General features: G+C 40.1%; 1 protein-coding gene across 1 annotated transcript; it reads right to left on the bottom strand.

Moving 5' to 3' along the window:
* Positions 1-9789: 9789 nt before the first annotated feature.
* Positions 9790-19079, bottom strand: timm44 (translocase of inner mitochondrial membrane 44 homolog (yeast)). Its single transcript, XM_084723421.1, has 13 exons — positions 18930-19079; positions 17302-17406; positions 16351-16563; positions 16185-16265; positions 15888-16037; positions 15480-15616; positions 14934-15019; positions 13677-13769; positions 13026-13150; positions 12795-12845; positions 12497-12586; positions 11713-11823; positions 9790-10632 (listed from the first exon to the last, which is right to left on the bottom strand). Exons 1-13 carry the CDS (start codon positions 18957-18959, stop codon positions 10513-10515), a joined length of 1392 nt encoding a protein of 463 aa, XP_084579547.1. The 5' UTR covers positions 18960-19079; the 3' UTR covers positions 9790-10512.
* Between the last annotated feature and the right edge of the window lie 519 nt (positions 19080-19598).

Below are 19598 nucleotides of genomic sequence, written 5' to 3'. Positions count from 1 at the left end.
AACACGGCCGGCTGCAGGGAGGACGGAGACGCTGGCTGATCAATAGAAACAGCATTTGCTTCCATTGTTTTTCCTCCTCTCAGCAGAATCGCCATTCTCATAAAGAATCTGCTCGCTGCAATTAGGGTGGGCTTGCTGATGGTGTCTTGGGTGGACAGGGGATTAGATTTAGAAAAAGAGGGTGAGGGGGAGGAGGAGAGAAGTGATAATGGAATTGAAATAGTTAGAAACGGGCTAATGCAGGAGATTCAAAAGGATGGGGGAGCATAACAAATGATCAGAGAGAAAAGATTCAGGTATTAGTGGGTGGAGAAAATGCTTTGAAAGAAGCATTACATAGTATTATCTACAATATGCAGTATGTACTGTATATAGTGGTGCCTCTCTCTATACACAGGGGTGATATACAGTTAAATAAACTGAACAGTACAAGTTTATACATGCATCATTTCAAATAAGAGATTTGATAATTGTACATTACTGTATGTAGAATCTGCTGATTTGGTTATTTACTTACTTGAATAATTTGAAATACTTTGAAATACTGCCATACAGCTGTACTCTGCCAATTACCTGAAAGCTTTTAGGCTGAGAGGCTTTCTGTCAGAAACTTCTCCTGATACCACATTCTTCTTCCTTGTCCAAACCTGGAGCCTACATTACCCCCAGTGTAGTTTGACTACTGAAAGTTTTGTTGGAGATCCCGGTGTGTTATGGCAGAGACACGAAGCACATGGCAGCACTGCAAAGTAGAGGCTGACGGGATGGGAATCAGTCATCTGGGACTGGGACGGGACATGACATGATGTGACATTTATACACACTTGCTTTATATATGAGTGCCTTGCATCCCCTCAGCTCCCCTGCAGTTCCAGCACCAGCTAACATTATCTAAAAAATACAATCAACAATGCCAACAAACAACACAAACCTAACTTAACTTACCTCATCTATCAACACGATGCTGGTCAATCAGTTCAGACTCATGTAGCCTGTGTCACATCACAGTTTTGGCTGGTGCCCAGGATGCTCGCTCGTGCCTATCTGGAATGAGAAAGTGTGAGTAACAGGATCCTGACTGCTGTTCACTTATTCATTAATAACAAGGATTTTCTGAAAATTCTACATTGTACCTTTAATTGAAAATTAAATTGAAAGCAATAACAGACAGAGACAGAGAAGTATTGTACATAGAGGTGAAGAGAATATGTGAGAAATATGTTCCATGACCTGCAGTAACCTGTCCGTGCCTACACTGAGCGTGATCCAGCCTGGGTGAGTATTTATCAGCACCGACGCATGCAGCCACACAGATCTGTGTCTGACACAGCTGTACTGTAAGAGCCATCGTCCCACGTTTCTGCTGTAATGTTGGGCCCAGGAGTTCCAGCACGTTCGCCACGTCCTGCTGGTCTCTGGACGTGCATGGTCGGGTGAGACGGGGGGCCGGTTAGAGCAATCTCACTGCCTATTACTGCTGAACAGGCACACCTGACCTTCCATAAATTTGCCGCCTGCTTTCCTGCTCATTTACAATGCTAAACAAGTGGTGTCTGTCTGCCTGTCAGTCTCTCTACCTCCCTTTCTGTCTCTCTGTGTCTCACTGACCACACTTCTCTCTTCGCTTTTATTTTTATTGAAGGTAAAGTGATTTTTTTCATAACACATGTCCAAAGTTGGCTCCCCCCTCTCTGTCTGATATCGCTGTCTTATCATGTGGGACTGCAGCGATATATGAAAATGAGATAAGGGTGTTGACCACTGACTTTTCATAGGAAGACACAAAGCTCCTCAATATTAGATCCCGAACACAGTTAGAGTTGCAATAACAAGGGGAGCTTTATGAAAAGATGAAGAGGATAACCTCTAAAAGAAAAATCTAATTTTAATGTGAGGCAATATCCCCAAACAAAAGCCTCAAAAATCTATTATTGAACTGGTCTCGGCCAAAGGTACATAAGCTACTCCACCTCGTTTGTCATATTATGTGCGACAAGAACCAAGAAATTGCAGTGTTGAAGAAAACAATGATTTTGGTTGCAGATCGCCTTGCTTTTATTTGTTTTATTTGATTTCTCCTTCCAAATACAATTGAAGTAATGAAAAAAGCACAAATTATTAATGAAACTCACATAAAAAAAATCATCAAAAAAATATCTTTTGCGGAATCAGCGTCCTTGTTATTAAGGAAAGTTCACAGGTCTTGCTGTCAGCAGTTTTCGTAGAGATTATTTCTTTAATAGATATACCTTAAAAACAATTTAACACACCTGTATTATGTTCAGGTAAGAGCAGAAAAAAGCATATCTCTTTGCTTAGCTCGACCTGGAGGAGTTAATCTGTGTGTCACAACAGGATTAAAGTGACAAGGAAAAAAAACTGCCACTCAAAAATACCTCTGTTTTTCCTATGTCTATATTTCTATAAGACTGTGTAGTGTGGAGTTAAGTGCAGTGCTGAATCTTCAGGGATTTTAACACCCAGTCCTATTAATGAAGCACTTATTTAGGGCACTAAAAAAACATTAAATTAAAATGACCCAAGAAGGAAATATCACTCTACTCACAACTCACACTGACAATGTCATCACCAAGACCGTGACCTGTGACGAGGGGTCAACAAGTAGACATTGCTTCATTTTAAAGGGATCGGCAGCCAGCAAGGTTGGGAACCACTTAAGAAACAGGTAAGAGACAGAATATGTTTTTTCTAATTTGGGTAAAGCGGTCGTTTAAAATGTCTAGTCCAGTATGTAAGATTTACTGGGATACATGGGTAGAATATGGCAGAAATGGAATATAATACTTATAAGCGTGTTTTCATTAGTGGTTAATCATTTGAAAATAAGAATTGCTGTCTTTTTTTTTACCTTAAAATGAGCCCTTTATATCATGTTTTGCACGAGTTTTGGTGCACTGTAGGTTCTCCTGCGCCAGAGGTCAGCAACCTGTGGTTCCAAAGCCATAAGCAGCTCTTTTGATACTCTACAGGTGCTCTAACAAAAAAAACTATATGGAAATGGATAATGTTTATGGCTTGGCACCTGTTTCTCTAAATTTTGCTGTTGGCTAGCCTTGACTTCTCATAGGCTAGCTATGAATGACAAATAAAAAAAAAAGAAAAAGAAAGAATTTAAGAATATAAGAGTTACAGCTCTAGACTGGTTTTATACTTTTTTTTCCTTTTTTTGACCAAAAATTGGTCTTTTGACATCGAAGCTTTCAGACATCTGTCCTATTTGCTTGGAAAAGGAGAGTGATACAAGGTGTTTGTAATCTGCAAGCCCACCGCTAGATGCCACTAAATCCTTCACACTGGTCCTTAAAGGCAGTCATTTTCAGAGACTGAGTTGTGGCGCACAGGTGGGTCACAGGGAATTTTATTCTGGTCCTCAAATAAATAAAAGGTTAAGGAATAAAATGAGCAAATTTAAGATTTTTATATCTGTAGTATATCTTTTATAAAGCATTTAAAATATGTATGTATTGTTTTCCTGATGAGAGGAAAAAACAAGAACCTGTTAATTCCATCTAAATGCACTTATTTTATCTTATTTATGAAGTAAGCTAAAATATTCTATGTTTTCCTGATGGGAGGAAATAATTTATTTCTCATTTCCAAAGTTTTAACGTGTGCATGATTTCAATAACGTGTCAAGATAATATAAGGGACAGTTTTTGTGGGAGTGGCATGGGACAGGAGTGAAAAACAAAAACACTCCTGTGTCCACCATCTAGAACACAGTGCTAACCGCTGCACCGCCGTTTAAATACTTTCCATGTATTTAACAATTCATGAATTATTTTTCTGGAACAGAAGAAGTGCGGACTCGTTCCATTCTGTCTCGCTGGATGTGAGACAGAATGGAAAGTGTTACAAGCCCAGACATGAATACAACAGAGCAGAAATCCTGCGGGGGGTGAGCAGGTTGCCTGGATACGGTGATGTTGTACCTGGATTTGGAAAACACACACAGAGATGAATAAAAAAAACACAAGGCTACACACACAGAATACAGAATGTTTTTTACTATAATAAAACCCCCTCAGGCCCTTGTTTTCAGTCTCTATACAAGAGGAAAAAGGATCCAACCTGCCCTCTGTCATGCATAATCCCTCTCTCCCCGGTACATCCTCCTGACCTTTCCCCGTGATGTTGTCTGACCGCCTGTATGAATGTGAATGTGTGTGCTCTTTTCTGTGTGCTCATGAATTGGCATGTTGGCACAGTGCCCCACTGCACTGATGAATCTGGGTCAGACCGAGCACCCATACATGCATACACACACACACACACACACGCAGAGTTTTGGTGACCTTCATTTCAGCTCTTTCCAAAAGACTTGCTGTGCATCAGGCACATCAGAGAGTAGTTGTAGCAGCCGGTGCTCAACTTCAAATCAAGTAAGAACAATGTCATGTTGCATTAAGCCCATCTGAGAACATCCGATGCATAAAACTGTTGTTTCTCTGCCGCTCAGAGGAGAGAGAGGATTGCTGCCTGCCACCATATTGCTTCTACTATTTGATATAACCAGATACATAAAAGGAGGCGGTTAACCTGTGTAGGTCCGCCCCGACAGCAAATCTATTAAAATACATAATTAGGTGGAAGGAGGACTACAGAAAAGGACGGTGCTGGTTAAATCGTCCTTTAGGAGACTGGGTGCCAGGGGAGCTCAAGGACAGCATAGTTAATGGGGCATCAGACAGATGACAGGGAAGAAAGGAAATGGGGCGGATGTTCAACAAAAGGACGACTGACAGGCGAGAGACACTTGACATGTGTTGGAAAATTTTCATTTGTGATATAAAGATGAATAGTAAATGTGACCACCGTGGAATAAAACAGCTTTAACCATTAAGTGGTGGGGAACCGAACACCACAGTTGGTTACTTTAATGGTTTCACTCTGAAAGCTTTTCCAGTCAGCGGCATCACCGTCATGTTGTTTGGTTTCTGAATGAATTAAAACAGTCTGGAGATGCTTTTAACATCATTTAACTGACTTTAAAACATTTTAAAATTCGCACCGATCATGTTTTATGACTTTTTTTTGTCCGAGTTCTTTTTTTTCTTTGGCTGTTGTCACTCAGCTTGTTAGTCCTGCTGCAGCTGCCAACCTGGATCCCAGACCACAACGGGATGTCAGCACTCAGCCGTCAAGTGAGAAAATCTATGTGGCACCTCTGCCCCACTTCCCTGGGACTTGACCTAGCATCACTTCTATGTGTGCGTCACAGGAAAGACATACACATGTGAGAGCAGCCCCCGGTCGACCAGCTGCATGGCTGTTATTTCTCTGCTCTTCAGACACTGACGTTTGTATTCGGTGTGAAGCCAAACATCCCTGCTGAGTTCACTCCACAAAACTGTTCACTACACATGTGCATGTGTGTGTCCTGTCTACTCATGCAGTGAGCATTTAAGCACTGTGTAAACTAATGCATGAGAGATGAGGAAAACCTGCAAAGAGTGGATCTTTGTATGAGTAGAGGTTATTTTGGGGGTTAATTTTAGGCTACAGAATTAGTTTTTAAAAGGAAAATTCAGCACTTTTCGTATGGATGTCCAGTCAGTGGTGAAGGTAAATGTAGCCAATTGAAGCAATAATTTCCACAGTGTTTGCTATACTGACCTCTATTGATATTCTTCTGCCTATATGTACCAAGATGCATTGTGGGCAAGCTTGTGATGCCAAAACCTATGTTGCCATGCATCATGACCCTATCATTTAGTTATAACTTTATTGGCCAAAAAACATTGCATTAGGTGACAAAAATATTTCCTGGTTACTCAAAGATGGAGACGTAGGCCATTAATTTCTCTGCATACACTGGATCATAACTGTTGGACGGAGCGTCTGGATGTCACCATGCATTTCTGTCAAGCCACTGTGAAGCTCAGTGTGGTGGCTCTGGCTGTTGCTGTCTTGGCAGTGCCTGATTCTGACTGACTCCCAGCTACTCCAAAAACTGGTGAAGACATGGAGCGTGGGCGCAGCTGAGGTGGACTGAATGAAGCAGCTACCACTACCATTGATTCACTCTTGGAGCCAGGCTCAAGTGCTTATTTGAAGAGCTGCAGATTTTAGGAGGGTGTAAGTTTTAAGGACCATACCTGCTTGTTCATTTGCATGTTGGATCTCTTTTAGACAGGTATAATTGTTATTACTACCAACTATTTTCCAATCCATTACCTTATAGTATAGCTTGATTCCCTACCCTCCAGGCATCCACTTTCAGTTTGCAGTTGTTGTTCATGACAATATGTCCTGAAAATCAACATGCAGGGACTTTATTAAATCAAATGACATTTTCATTATCCTGTAACACGGTGGTAAACCTTAAATATTTTGATCGGTTTTCTTGTAAAGGCAGTCGTGTGTCTCAGGTACAGCAACCCCTACCTGAGCAGTAAAAGGAGCAGCCTTTTAGAGGCAAGTTGACTGTTTTTACAATACATCCAGTTTTACTTACATTTGTGTTTCCAGGTTGAATATATAATGATTTGCTGCATCCAGCTTCATGTGTCAGTTTATATGTTTGAATGCATCAACAAGAAACACTTTTCAAACTGTCAACAGGGAATAATAATGTAACTTTGGCAAAAATGAAAGCTGACTAAATATTTCCCATATGATGGATTACCTCCAGAAAGTAAATTTAATGACCCTGCAAGCTGATTATCACACTTCAGGGAGGTGTGCAAATCACTCATAAGTCAACTCAGTGTAAAAGTCTGTGGAGCAGACTCACAAACTTGATTCAGATCATCTCTCGGTCAGTCGGTGTCTGACAAGATCCAGCTGACCATATTCTCCAGTCGTGAATTCTCCAGGGTGGCTCCTCCAAATACCTGTGTTGAGAGCTGTGTGTGTGGGGGTGCATCCTGAGCGATGAGCACCACAGTGGGGAGCTGCAGCCTCAGCACAGCTCAGCAACAGAGAGGATCCATCATTCAGGACAGGCCTGGAACAGAGGAGCTGCTGGTCTACATGTACAGACATATACGACATGCGCACTTGTTTAAAAAGCCAGCTTCTACCTTCTCACCCAAGGCCACTGTAATCAATCCTGCTGTGTGTGTGAGAGACGGCCAGTCCGAATTAATGCAACACCGCACGCTGCTCTGCATCCCACCATCTGTACTGAGCTGTCTGACTGCTGCCTGCCACGGACGACGAACAGCTACTGTAGTGTGATCACACCCGTGATCATCTCAGACACATCGCAAGTGAAGCACATGTTCTGAATGAAACACAGAGTCCCCAGGCCTGTTTGACAGATTTCATTTGCTCTCTTACTTAACTGCATGTTACGTTATAAAACAGAAACAAAACAAGTACATAAAAACAGAGTTATCAGGATGGTGGCGACTCAGACATTTTAACTGAGGCAGTGATATCTTACATAGTGGAAATGGGGAAAATGCAGCGATTAAAAAAAAAAGCTCAGTTTGAGACAAGTTTGTTTACAACGTGTGATCACTGACCTGAATGAATCTTCGCCTGCTGCAAATCAGACATAAACGGGTTACCAACAAAAAAAATAATGCCATTAAATCTGTAGATAACTACTTTTCACAAATTCAAATGACAGAGGTGACAGACGCAGACGCAGAGGTGACCTCTATTCCCATCATCTCCATCATGTGCTGACAAGTCTGATTTGCCAGTTAGCCATAGCAACCTCCATTGCTTTTTTGTCCAAGAGAGGAGGCTGATTTGTCATGGAAACCTCATACTTGCAGATCCTATTTTAACTGTGTGGTAACCATGGCAATAAGGGTTAAAACCTTATTTAGGGAAAAGCCATTACAGATGAACAGTCCCCAAGTTAATATCCAAACCCTAACTTAAGACAGGAAGCATCTAAACTTCCTAAAGTCTTACATAAACTCATAACTTTGGGATAAATATTAAGGTGACCTAACTTTCACTTTTCCACCTGTAGCAGTAGCTAACTTACAAACTAGCTAACGGTAGCTAATGGAAGTGTTCGCTAACAGTGCTAGCTAGCTTGATTAATCCACCTGTTTGTCACCAAAAATCTGTCTTGAGGATAAGAATTTGTTTTGCTGCTTTTTTTGTGTTTTTTTATGTTTCAGTATGTATAAAAAACAGTGGTTGCAAAGTTGTTTAGCTCTTAGCTCTGCAAGAAAAGAAGTGTCAGTTGCTAGGCACAGACATAAATGTTGATAAGCGATGTTGGATTGAGTATTTAGGATTTAGGATTTAGGATTAAGTCATATCAGACTCTTCATATCATAAGACTACAGACAGGGAGTTTCTGTAATACGGCCTCTGAGGTCTGTACTACAAAGAGAGCTCAACACAGTCACAGTCTTTGCATGAGCTGCCTTGACAAAACCTAAAATTTAGAGATAACGGGTACCATGACGGTGGTTATTAACTTAATTTGTTAACCCAGTCTTTTTTCTTCAGGCTCTGTGTGCAGTCACACACATAAAAAGTGGCATTTGTTGTGTCATTTCACTGTTCTTCCTCTGAAGTCAAGATGAACGGGTTGTTATGGACAGCTATGGAGAATTTAAAAATATATATAGATTATGGCAAAAAGCAACGCTATTGCTGCAAATGACACGAGAGAAATGCTGGCAGAAAAATACTCATGGTGCTCTTAATGCTGCTGTTTGTTTTACATCTGCACATTAAGGAATTAAACTTGTCAGAGCAGATTTAAACATGATCCTGTTGGTTTCATGCTGTCCAATTGAAAAGGAGACATGGAAATCACTTACGTTTTTGGCCAAATAAAAGTTAAATGAATGTTAGTGATTGAATATTTTCTAATTTGTGTCCAGAGCTGCAGCATCAGCAGTATAAAACTGGCTTGGCAGCAAACCAGGATCAAGCTTAACAACAACCTGACCTGAAGCAAACGGGGAAAAAAATGACTCTGCATCACCAAACTAAAGTTTCAGTGACAATGCAATGCATATAGTTAGTGGTGCTGTAATACAATTTATTTGGTGAATTTACGAACGTACAGCTCAGCTCAGTTTAGACTCTGTATCGCTCATAAAGAACATCAGGAAAAGAATCGGTGAAAGAATGACGCTTTTACAGCCGATTAAATCTGAAACTGACCAGGTTATGAGAGGCTAGAGTTACCATGGTGATCTAGCCAGGTTAAAAGACATCCACCTTTGTGACACTGATAACTCAACATACCTCACTATCTCATTAATCTGTTTCCTAGTACACCCCTCTGGTGTGTAGGGCAATAACATGGCACACTGAACACACATAGCTGTGACTTTTAATCCTCCATCACACTGAAGGTCACACAATATGTCAACAGAAAGCTGCAACCACAGTCGTATGATGACACATCGTGTTAATGTCAATACTGAAAGTTGGAGGTAAACTGAGGTCAAGATAAATCTTACTTTTAATCTAATTTGGTCTGGATAAGACATGATCTCTGTGTCTCTGTGTGTCCCCAAGACCAAGAACACCGTCTTGTCATCATGTTCACTTCAGTCTCATTTACAAAAGCAGCTAAATGTCACTCAAAGGAAATGAGCACTACAGCTCTGCTCTGGAAACACAACTGTGAAAAATCACTCAGAAGATTTTCCCAAAGGAAATATTATAGCAAACACTGAAATCCCACTTAAGGATTTAATTTAAAAAAAAATAATTATCAACTGCCCTAAAATGAGTCACATGATTTCCTCCAGATCAGAGGAGAAGCTTAACTGTTTGTAGGATAGAGGAAGGTAAAAAATATTTTATAGAAAATTATTTTCAAAAATGTTCTGCTAGTGTGAAAAACAGGGGTCATCTTTATTTTTCATAATAAATATAGACTTTGTCACATGTGTAACAATTATATTGGACGATTATCATACAAACGAGGATCGAGGAGAGCATTGATTGGCTGGAACACCACCAGACACCAAGATCACAACGCTTCATAGAGGAAGAGAACGAGTACGAGGGGCTGATGGGACAGAGGAAGGTGGCAGAGACATCTGAAGTTATTGGCATGGTCACACCAACCTGATGTTCAGCTCGGTTACAGATCAGCTCCCTTGATAACTACATTTTCTCCCCCGCAAATTCATAAAAGAGCTAAGTTAAAAAACTTAATTTATTCCTTAAATGCCGATGTGTAGGTTCAACTGATGGACAACCATACAGGCATTTCAGAAAACACAGTGGATGGGAGTTACTGGTGGTCTACCGCCCCCTAGTGTGAGCCAGCAGGTTTAGAAATACATCAGGCATTCAAAGAACAACCAGGGACTGCAGCGATTGAACCCAAAGCCAGTGTAGTAAGAGACAAAAAGTGAAGCACCTGGCGTTTAGCAGCACTACTCCACAGTGTTTCTGCTGTGATGTGAGCCCGTGTCCCACTTGTCTGTCCCCTCATCCCTGCGTGTATTCCTCTCCCCCTTTACTTTCTTCCCAGCCAGCTCCAGAGCCGGTTCAGGTGCAGCATGTTCTCTCCCAGGCTGAGTGTTTTGAGCGTATCAGAGAGTCTTAGAGGATCTGTTCGGTGCTAGAAGCGGAGATGTCAAGTAGTCTCCAGGCAGCGTTTGGGTTGAGCTCCTCCTGGTCTCGACACAGAGCCCACACGTACATCATCCTGAGCACTTTTTCCTGTGGGGAGAAAAAAAAAAAGATGGATACATTTATTCTTAACTGTCTAAGTATAGCATACACTTAACCTGATAATGATTTTTTGGGGTGGATATTTTTAAAGTGGCTAAAATAACTTTTGTTGCTGATCATGTGAACAGCAGTACATTGCTGAGCTTCCTGGTGGTACCCCTCGCTGCTCCCAGTCCAAAGTGGGGGCATGCTGACTGCTATCGACACTGACTATGGTTAAGTACTCATGCAATACCACATTAATTAAGCTGAACTATCCCTTTAAATTAAATTTTAGACAAACCAAATATAAATATCTATTTGTGGTTATGTTAACCTGATGAAACCAATGTTGGGTTTTATATATTTGTCTGACACGGTGACAGTGACTCCAGCAGCTACCCAGAGCTCACATTTTTTTTGAGTTAGCTGTAGCCTTGTTGATACCCAGATGGCCCATTTGTCTCTACAACCAAGAAGTTTTCAAAGGGCAAAAAAGATATAAAAGCCTGTGAGTAGCGAGAAGCTGGCTGTAGGAGACACTAAATACTGAAGTCCACGAGGGCAGAGTCTGTCATTTGATGTCCGGACACTTGGATTCAGCTGATAAAACACAGGGAGAACAGTACATCCACCATTAATCCTCTTCAAGCAGTCTTTTAATCTCAATACTGGGCAGATGCCAACTGCTTGGTACTGAGTGGATACCTTGACCTCTTTACCAATCACAGGTGTCCCTGAGGAGCCCTCGGTGGACAACACAGCTGATTTACAACCAATAAAGCTTTAGTCTGGGTCACGGGTCTAAAGAAATAAAAGCCATGAACAAATAGTAAAAAGTGTCTTTGTTGTCTCATAAAATTCTCCTGGTGCCTCATTTATTAGAAGTTCTAACACATTCGTGATTATTGACAAAATGTCACCTAAAGCCTGGTATTAATTCTGTAACATTACAAGGCACAAAAGCCATGTACTTTACATATATTATGTTTTTTTTTTTAGTGGTTTGTGTCTCTGTTCATGTGTGTGTGTGTGTGTGTGTGTGTGTGTGTGTGTGTGTGTGTGTGTGTGTGTGTGTGTGTAACTTACGGGGTCCCCCTCCACCACCTCTCCTTTGGTGTTTCGGATCACCATGACTAACTGAGCCTGAAAGGTGATAATCAACACTGGACCCTGGTCCATCATCTTCCCCATGGCCAACTGGAGAGGAGAATGCATACAGTGTACACTTTAACTGAACCAAAACATGAGATTTTTAGATGGTATTTTAAAAACACAGAAGTTATGCTGCTAGGACTTGAACACAAAATACAAATTGGTCAAAAATTAACTTTTGATTGTACAACTTTGCCAAATCCATCTCTGCAGACAATCATACACAATAATCACAAGGTCCTTGAATCAAAGCAAAACAATTACTGTCTATTACTTTTTTGAGAGGAGACGCCCCATTAGCCAAAACCCCGCATCATGACTCAGTAGCTGCATGTGCTCCAGCACAGAACAGAACAGAACAAAATCTGATCAGTCTGTATAGTTTGCATTAGTGGTTATTAGTTGCATGGTGGTTTTGTTTTGTAGTCGTTGCAGCGTAATCAATACAAACTTCTCCCAGACATTTAACAGAAACTTAAGTTAATGCAGCTTTATAAAAGTAACATTAACTTCATAATCCAGTCCATTTTTAAGTCTTGTTGAGATCATATTTAGGACATTTTAAGGCCGAAAATTAAGATTCTGAATCCTCACAAAAAACTGTATTAGTTAGAAAACACAGAATTACTGGGATTTAGTGAAACCTGGCAATGTCGTGGAGTGTCAGTGCTCAAAGTTTCATTTCTAACCACGTGTAGTGTAGTCTTGAATAACGTACATCAATATTGTCAATGTCCAGGATCTTAGAGTGGAACTGAAGTCCCATGGCCTTGGCTTGTTGAATCGGGTGAGCCAGCTGGCTGTATGTCTGAAGAAAAACAAGATAAGATAACACTATGACTAAACATTTCATTAAGAAATTCCCCTCCCAAAGGCAATATGTCCCCTATGGTCAGTTTAACTACTCTCTTTACACATCAATAACAATCAATAACATCAATCAATAACAACAGAATCCTATAGTGTCTGTATTTCAGTACTTAAAGCTGAGAGTCAGTGTGTGAGGAACGTCGTACCGCTTCATAACACCAGTCCTTCAGCACCTCCAGCTCTCCTCTGATCATCGCCTACATGAAGACAGAAAACATCTTACTGTAATTCAATGTATAAAAATAAATAACTTTTTATTAGAAACATTATGTGGAGTTTGTCCTTACTGGATGTATTCATATAAAACTTCTCTCAAATGCATTAAATGATTAGGTTACACAGACTTTGGTGCCAGTGTTGTTTCCACTCCACCGTACCTCCAGTATATTGGGGATGATATCTCGTTCACACTGCTTGAGGAAAGAATCTTTGTCAAAAGATGGGTCCACCTTCAGAATCTCTGTCAGCACTTCAGACATCTCCGTCTTGGAGAACAACCCACCTAAACACAAGCGAACACAGGAATAGTAAACACATTTACGTGAAGGAAAACACACAGTAACAGCAGGATTCCAAAGGTTAAATCGATTATTTATGATACCAAGGAAAACCAGCCAATGTAGTGACTGAACAGTGAGTCAGTGTAGCAAAAAAGATTTACCGAAGCAGCTGAATTTGCTTGTGTATTGTGTGTTTTTCTGAGGTAAACATGTTGAAAATATACAATCTGTGCCATTTACTTAACCTTGCCTTCAGCTCTGTCTTTATTAGATATCACTAAATAGAAATACTGTCAAAATTTGCTAATGTGGTTATAATGACTAAATCTGCCGTTATGAAAAAATGAAAGAAAAGCCAACCCAAAAAAATCAATAGAATACGCTTCGTATATAATATGAAACTTTTCAGAATTTGTAGGTACCTATAGTTATCCTGCAGTGCACATAACCTTTGACATTGTCTCTGTCAGTGCCTGATCAGAGCCCTCAGTGTGATTGTTGCAAACTATCAAACCAGAGGTCCCTCACCTATGAGGTCAGTCATCTTGTCGGTGATGGCACGAGATGCTCTGATGAGGGCGTTGTCGCTCTCATCGTACTTCATCTTCATCTCAAAGAACCCTGCAGTGAACAAAATATCAGCATCAGCAGCAGTCCACTCACACAAAAACACAACATCAACATGTACTTGTATTGAGGAGGGTTGGATGACGGTGTATATAACTTTACCACTGGACACCTTCAGCCCTGCAACAAGCAACATCCAATGCACTGGAGTTCAAGAGGTAGCTGCATGTCTGAGCTTGATATCATTTTCTAGTTTGCATCTATAAATTGTCAGTCTTCCACTGCATTAAATAAAGTCCTTAAACACAAAATATACCATGTGACACCAATAAAAAGCCACAGGAGAGTGCTGCAGGTGGGTTGTTCCATGCTGTGCAGGACATCATGCAGGTAATAAGAGAATGATGCTGCATATAACCAGTTCCATTGGAGCTATTATTTTTCTGATTCAAATCAGCCCAAAATAAAAAAGTCATCTGCCATAGATTTAGCCGACAATATAAAACTGATGTATTGCTTCACTGCCCTACTCTTGTATTCAGAGTAAAAAGTGCTGATGCTGCAACAATAGCTATGGAAATCTACATAGCTGCAAATCTGTTGACTTTGCACAAAGTCCCAACTGTGACCCAGGTAATTTTTTCACCTGTCCAAACATTATTAATCATCAATGTTGTTTCCCTAACTAATGTGCATAATATCGACTAAATTATAAACCCCCCGTTTTTCACACTCTCCACCTAATCCCATAGCAGCACTTTCTATTAACTGGATCCTTCAGCAATCTTGAAGGTTAGAAAAGTGCTCCAGGCCATCCAGGCCCAGGCACAAATATATCTTACACAACTGTTAACACTTGGGACTATGATACTATAGATTAATTAATCTCACCAGAGCTATGTAGAGCCCCCAATAATAGCAGCATCACATGCAGGAAAACCAAATATCAGTTCAACAAGGCCCACAATGTTGTTTAACTTTATTACTACTCAGCAATCAAATAGGGTTTAAACGTGATAATGTCCATTAAATTAAATATAGCTTTTCCCACACAAAACTGTATATTTTAAGCACGATTTTGTACTACTTGATTTGGACCCCATATCACTTACATGCAAAAGAAAATTGCTGGTACACTCATTAAAAGCTGGCGAAAAGTTAACAGCCAAGGATTCAAACACAGACAGGCAGAAGAAGAGGAAGTCAGGTAGTCCTTACTGTTGAAGACCACGTTGTTGTCTTTGAAGTCCTTCCACTGCTGGTACCATTTTGAGTCTTTGTGCAGCACCACACCCATCGCTTCCCTGAAGAAAACACAAAGTGAAGTTTTAAACAGCAGGTTGAGGTAAACTGGTGTCCCTGTTGACTAACATTGTGATTATTTTCATTAGCAACAATCTGCCCATTATTTTCTAAACTGATCATTTTAGTGCTACAAATAACAATTATTCACTTTCAATTAATCATGATTAATTGATTTAGCATTTAGTCTAAAAAATGTCAAAGAATAATGAAAAATGCTCATCACAATCTCCCAGAACTCAAAGTGACATCTTCAGACTCCTTCTTTTATCCAACCAACAGTCTAAATCTCTAAGACTCATCTTCTATAATAAATGACATGAAAAGCAACAAATGACCTGTGTTATGTCTGACAGTCCAAAAATTATAATATCTGAGGCCATAAAAGTGGTACTGGCAATCTCTGAACCTGAGAGGCGTTCCCCTCTCGGTATCAGGCCAAAGCAGAGGGCATTCACGTACTCGTTGGCTTCAAAAACCTTGCTGTCATCCCCTGCCCCCTTGGAGGAGAACTCAGTCCTCTTCCTGAGTCTGGCGGGAGGTCGATAAGGGCCGGTGTGACCCAGGTCACCAATCTCTTTCTTCACACTCTCCATGCCCTGAAAACACATGAACGTTACTTTACATTATTATTTACCAACCTTTATCCTTAACCATGAGCAGTTTCTGTAAATGGAACACGACAAATTATTTCCCAGAGAAACAGAGTGAGCAGTGCACAAACTGGTAATTAAGTATAATACCACTGATTAACAGTATGTGCCAGTATGATGTATTGTCATGCCATGAGAAAGATTACAAATTGAAAAACTAACAAGCACACTTTAACTTTTGTTAAACAAAGAATTAGTGAGCACAGCCACTCCATACCTGTGATATTGCTCTGAATGCACCTGTCTTCCCCAACATCTCTCCACTCTTAGAGACACTCTCTGCTGAGGTCTTGGCTGTTTTGGCTGCTTCCTCCATTCCTTCCTTGATTTTCTTCCCAATTTCCGTACGACTGACCTCCTCCAGCCCCTGTTCACACACACAGACACAACTTGTAAGGGTTGATGTATCACCTTAAATAGCATGCGCACACACACACACACACACACACACACACACACAGACATACATACATATATTATATGACAATCTGATTCAGATGCCTTACACATTTACCTCTTTCACTGTCTCAGAGATCGTTCCCAACTTCTTCTTGAGGACCTCGGAGGTCTTCACTGTTTCAGACTCTATAGTTTTCTGGGGAAGAGACATGGTGTTTAGTTCCAACATTAATTTTTCACATGAACATGGACAGATATGCTGTGTGTGGTCAAAAACATACATATTTCCTTCGGGCTTGTTTCAGTGCATCTGACTCCTCCAGTTTTTTGGCCTCTTCCCGGAACTTCTTGATGTTTTCTTTCATTTCCTTGTTCTTGTTTAGTTCCTGCTTGATGTTGTCAAGAAACTCCCCCAGGAAGCCTTTTCTGCCACCACCTCTCTGCCCCGACAAATACCGTACCTGGAGATGGTATGACTGAGGCACCTTGTTGGTCTGAACAAGAAACAACACATACAATGAATTTACTTCAAGGAAGTCTGGAGTATGTTAATAGTGTTGCCTATGCTTTAGAATAATATATATGCAGCAAGGTGGACTTAATTCCAATAGCCAAGGATTCAGTAAACATCTTCAGAGCTCTAAAACATGAATACAAACGTGAGGTCATGGAATCTGTATGTATATGCTGTATATGTTATAAGTGTTCCTGCTATTTTTCCAGGAAGAAGTTATTACACTGGCCAATGAGGTTATGTTTTTGTGCTGTTCGTTTGCAGGATTATGGAAAACCTACTGGCCAGATTTTCATGAAACTTGATGGAACAGTGTAGCGTGAAACAAGGATGAACCCATTAAATTTTGAAGGCTGTACTCTCCAAGTGCTGTTCTAGTTATGCTTGTTATGTTAGTTACTGTTACTTCCAAATGTACAAAGTACACATATACAGATTTTACTTACTAGGTAGGATTTATTGCAGGAATATTCTATTAGACTGAATTAGTTTTAGTTAAGTGTGCAGAATATTGGTAACTGACTGTGTACATTTGCTAGTTTACAACATTTCAAAAAACAAGAAGCCATGATAAATCCATCTTTTTCAAATAACAACTGTAGGGAAGTTTGCTGGAGTTGAGAGCATAACATCTGTAAACTTCTCCACAGAGGAAGAGATACAGTGACACACAGCCTGCAAAATTTCAGAATATTCAGAAAAAGCCAGGCATCCTTACCTGTGAAGAGCATGGCAGGAGCCCACGTATCCTGAAGACATTGGGTCTGTTGTGAAGTAGCAGGTAAGAGGAAGGAAATGCCACCAAGCCTCTTCTTACACATATCTGGAGACAGACGGGCATACAAAGTCACCCTCAAACTAGGCTGCTTGTCAAGCCAGTAAAATAGATACTGACACATCCCATGTTCTGCACTGTGAATCTCAGCTACTGCCCTCAGGTAGGAGGTTCAGAGTCACTTGTAGAAAATTAAAACATATCATATAAAAACAAATTATTACCAATGATGCCCAGCCCACAAGAGAGGCCGAATGTAGCTAGTTATCATTAGCTAGCATACATACAGTATATATGTACATATATATATATATGTATGTATCAGACACTTGGCCTGGGCAATATTGTAAGTTTCATATTGGTTGATAAAGATAACTGATCTTTAAGGTCTGTGTACTCCAAAAAGTGGAAGTGGCTAAGGTGATGACATATGATTGTTGTAGTATTTGACAAAATCAAATATCACAATTTTTTTTACCAAATACCTCAATATTGATATTGCAGCAATACTGCAGAGATGATTCTTGGTACTTTCAAAACACAACAGATTATTTGATAAATAGTCATCAGTAATGTGGATATAATGCCTAGGTGGGTAAACTCAATTAATAGAACAGCTATAAGTCTGGTAAGTTCAGAAAATCACTTCACCACAATGCAGCCTTTAAAAGTAGTAAAAGACAACACTTATGCCATATTACCATATAATTATATCCAAAATGCATCACGATATTTAGTGTCATATTACAGTATGATATAAGACTGATATATTGCCCAGACCTATCAGACACAATGTAGTACTTCTTGCAGAACATTTGATATTATTTAAAACATGATTGGAGGTGGACTTCTTTGTTTTTATTATTGGTGGTGGTGGTGTTTGCTTTTTTTTTTTTTTTATCTGCCTACGTGTTTCAAAACCTTTGAATGCATGTTTTTGTATGCGAAATTGCTGCAGCGTGGGTGAAAAGTCAAAGACATATTTCCCACTCAGTGGAACAATAAAGTTTATCTTGAATCACCACGCAGCTACTGATTATTGACATACAGGCTAAAGCTGCTGACAATCACGCTAGAAAAAAAACACACACACACACACACACACTCACTTGACTACGATAAGTCATGACTGCATGAAACATTGCACAAAGTACTGCTCATTCATCTGAAACCGTGACGTAAAACATAGGAATGACATGTGATTCGTGGTGAAAGAAAAAGCAAAATAATATATGTATATATATATAATAATAATAAATGGGTATACTCCCTTCAATTCAATGCTTAATGGAGAGTAAGAATAATCAGCTAGATATAGAAGATGACACTTTTGTACGAAAAAGATTTCGTCTTGCGCCTCAGAGTTCAAACACCGGCTGGACAGCTTATTAGTGAAATACCTAACTTAGCTAGCTAACGCTACGTTAGCTGCCTACAACAGGAAAATACAAAAACTAGCGACACTTGCAGTTTGTAGTAAAACCAGCATTTCAAAATAACGTTTAAGTTCTCCTCTCATAATTTAGCGGTGTTAATGCCACTGTTTTGTACAAAAAGTCCCAAGCACTCACCTGATAACACTGACACAAGGGGGTCGCCATCTTGGATTTTAATGCCTATGACCTTCTTCCGGTGGTGACCTTCGACATCCACGAGGGGGGTGTTAAGAGCTCATTATTTCACCGCGCTTCGCCTCCACATATTGCTCAAACTGGTTTCATTATGCAGAGCTCCTGTCCAGACTGCCAGCCCAAATCGTTTTTTTTTTTATATACCCAGATTGATTTTAGAATATCGATAGCAGAAAACACAGTACATGCCGTTTTTGCAATCAAACACACATTTGAAGATGAGTTGAAATGTTGACTTCTGGGAAGTCTGATGTAGACAAAAATTAAGGCCCTCCAAAATGTCATATTCTTCCTGTTTTTGTTGTCAGAGTCAGCAAATTTTATTCCTGGTCTTGGCCACATGAGCGCTCCGTCACATGCCCCCGTACTGTAAGACCATGTTCTCATTGCTTTACAGTGTTTTCTCAGCATCGGTCTGTCTTCGTTTTCGGTATATTCGTTTTTCTTTTTCTGATCGTATTTATTCTTCCTACATGGATTCGTTCACTCACTTCGATTGATATTGTGTGCATGACTGCTCGCCTCTTCAGTAAAGAAGTTATCTTTTGCATTTTACATTGTGTCCTGTCTCTCTGCACCTGAATCTTGGATTACTCTAGAAACTTTACA

Source organism: Lutjanus erythropterus, chromosome 7 (genome assembly GCF_056507025.1).
Source record: "Lutjanus erythropterus isolate fLutEry1 chromosome 7, fLutEry1.hap2, whole genome shotgun sequence".
NCBI classification, from domain to species: domain Eukaryota; kingdom Metazoa; phylum Chordata; class Actinopteri; order Lutjaniformes; family Lutjanidae; genus Lutjanus; species Lutjanus erythropterus.
The sequence above is the reverse complement of the archived record's forward strand: the minus strand, read 5'-3'. Positions and strand labels throughout refer to the sequence as shown.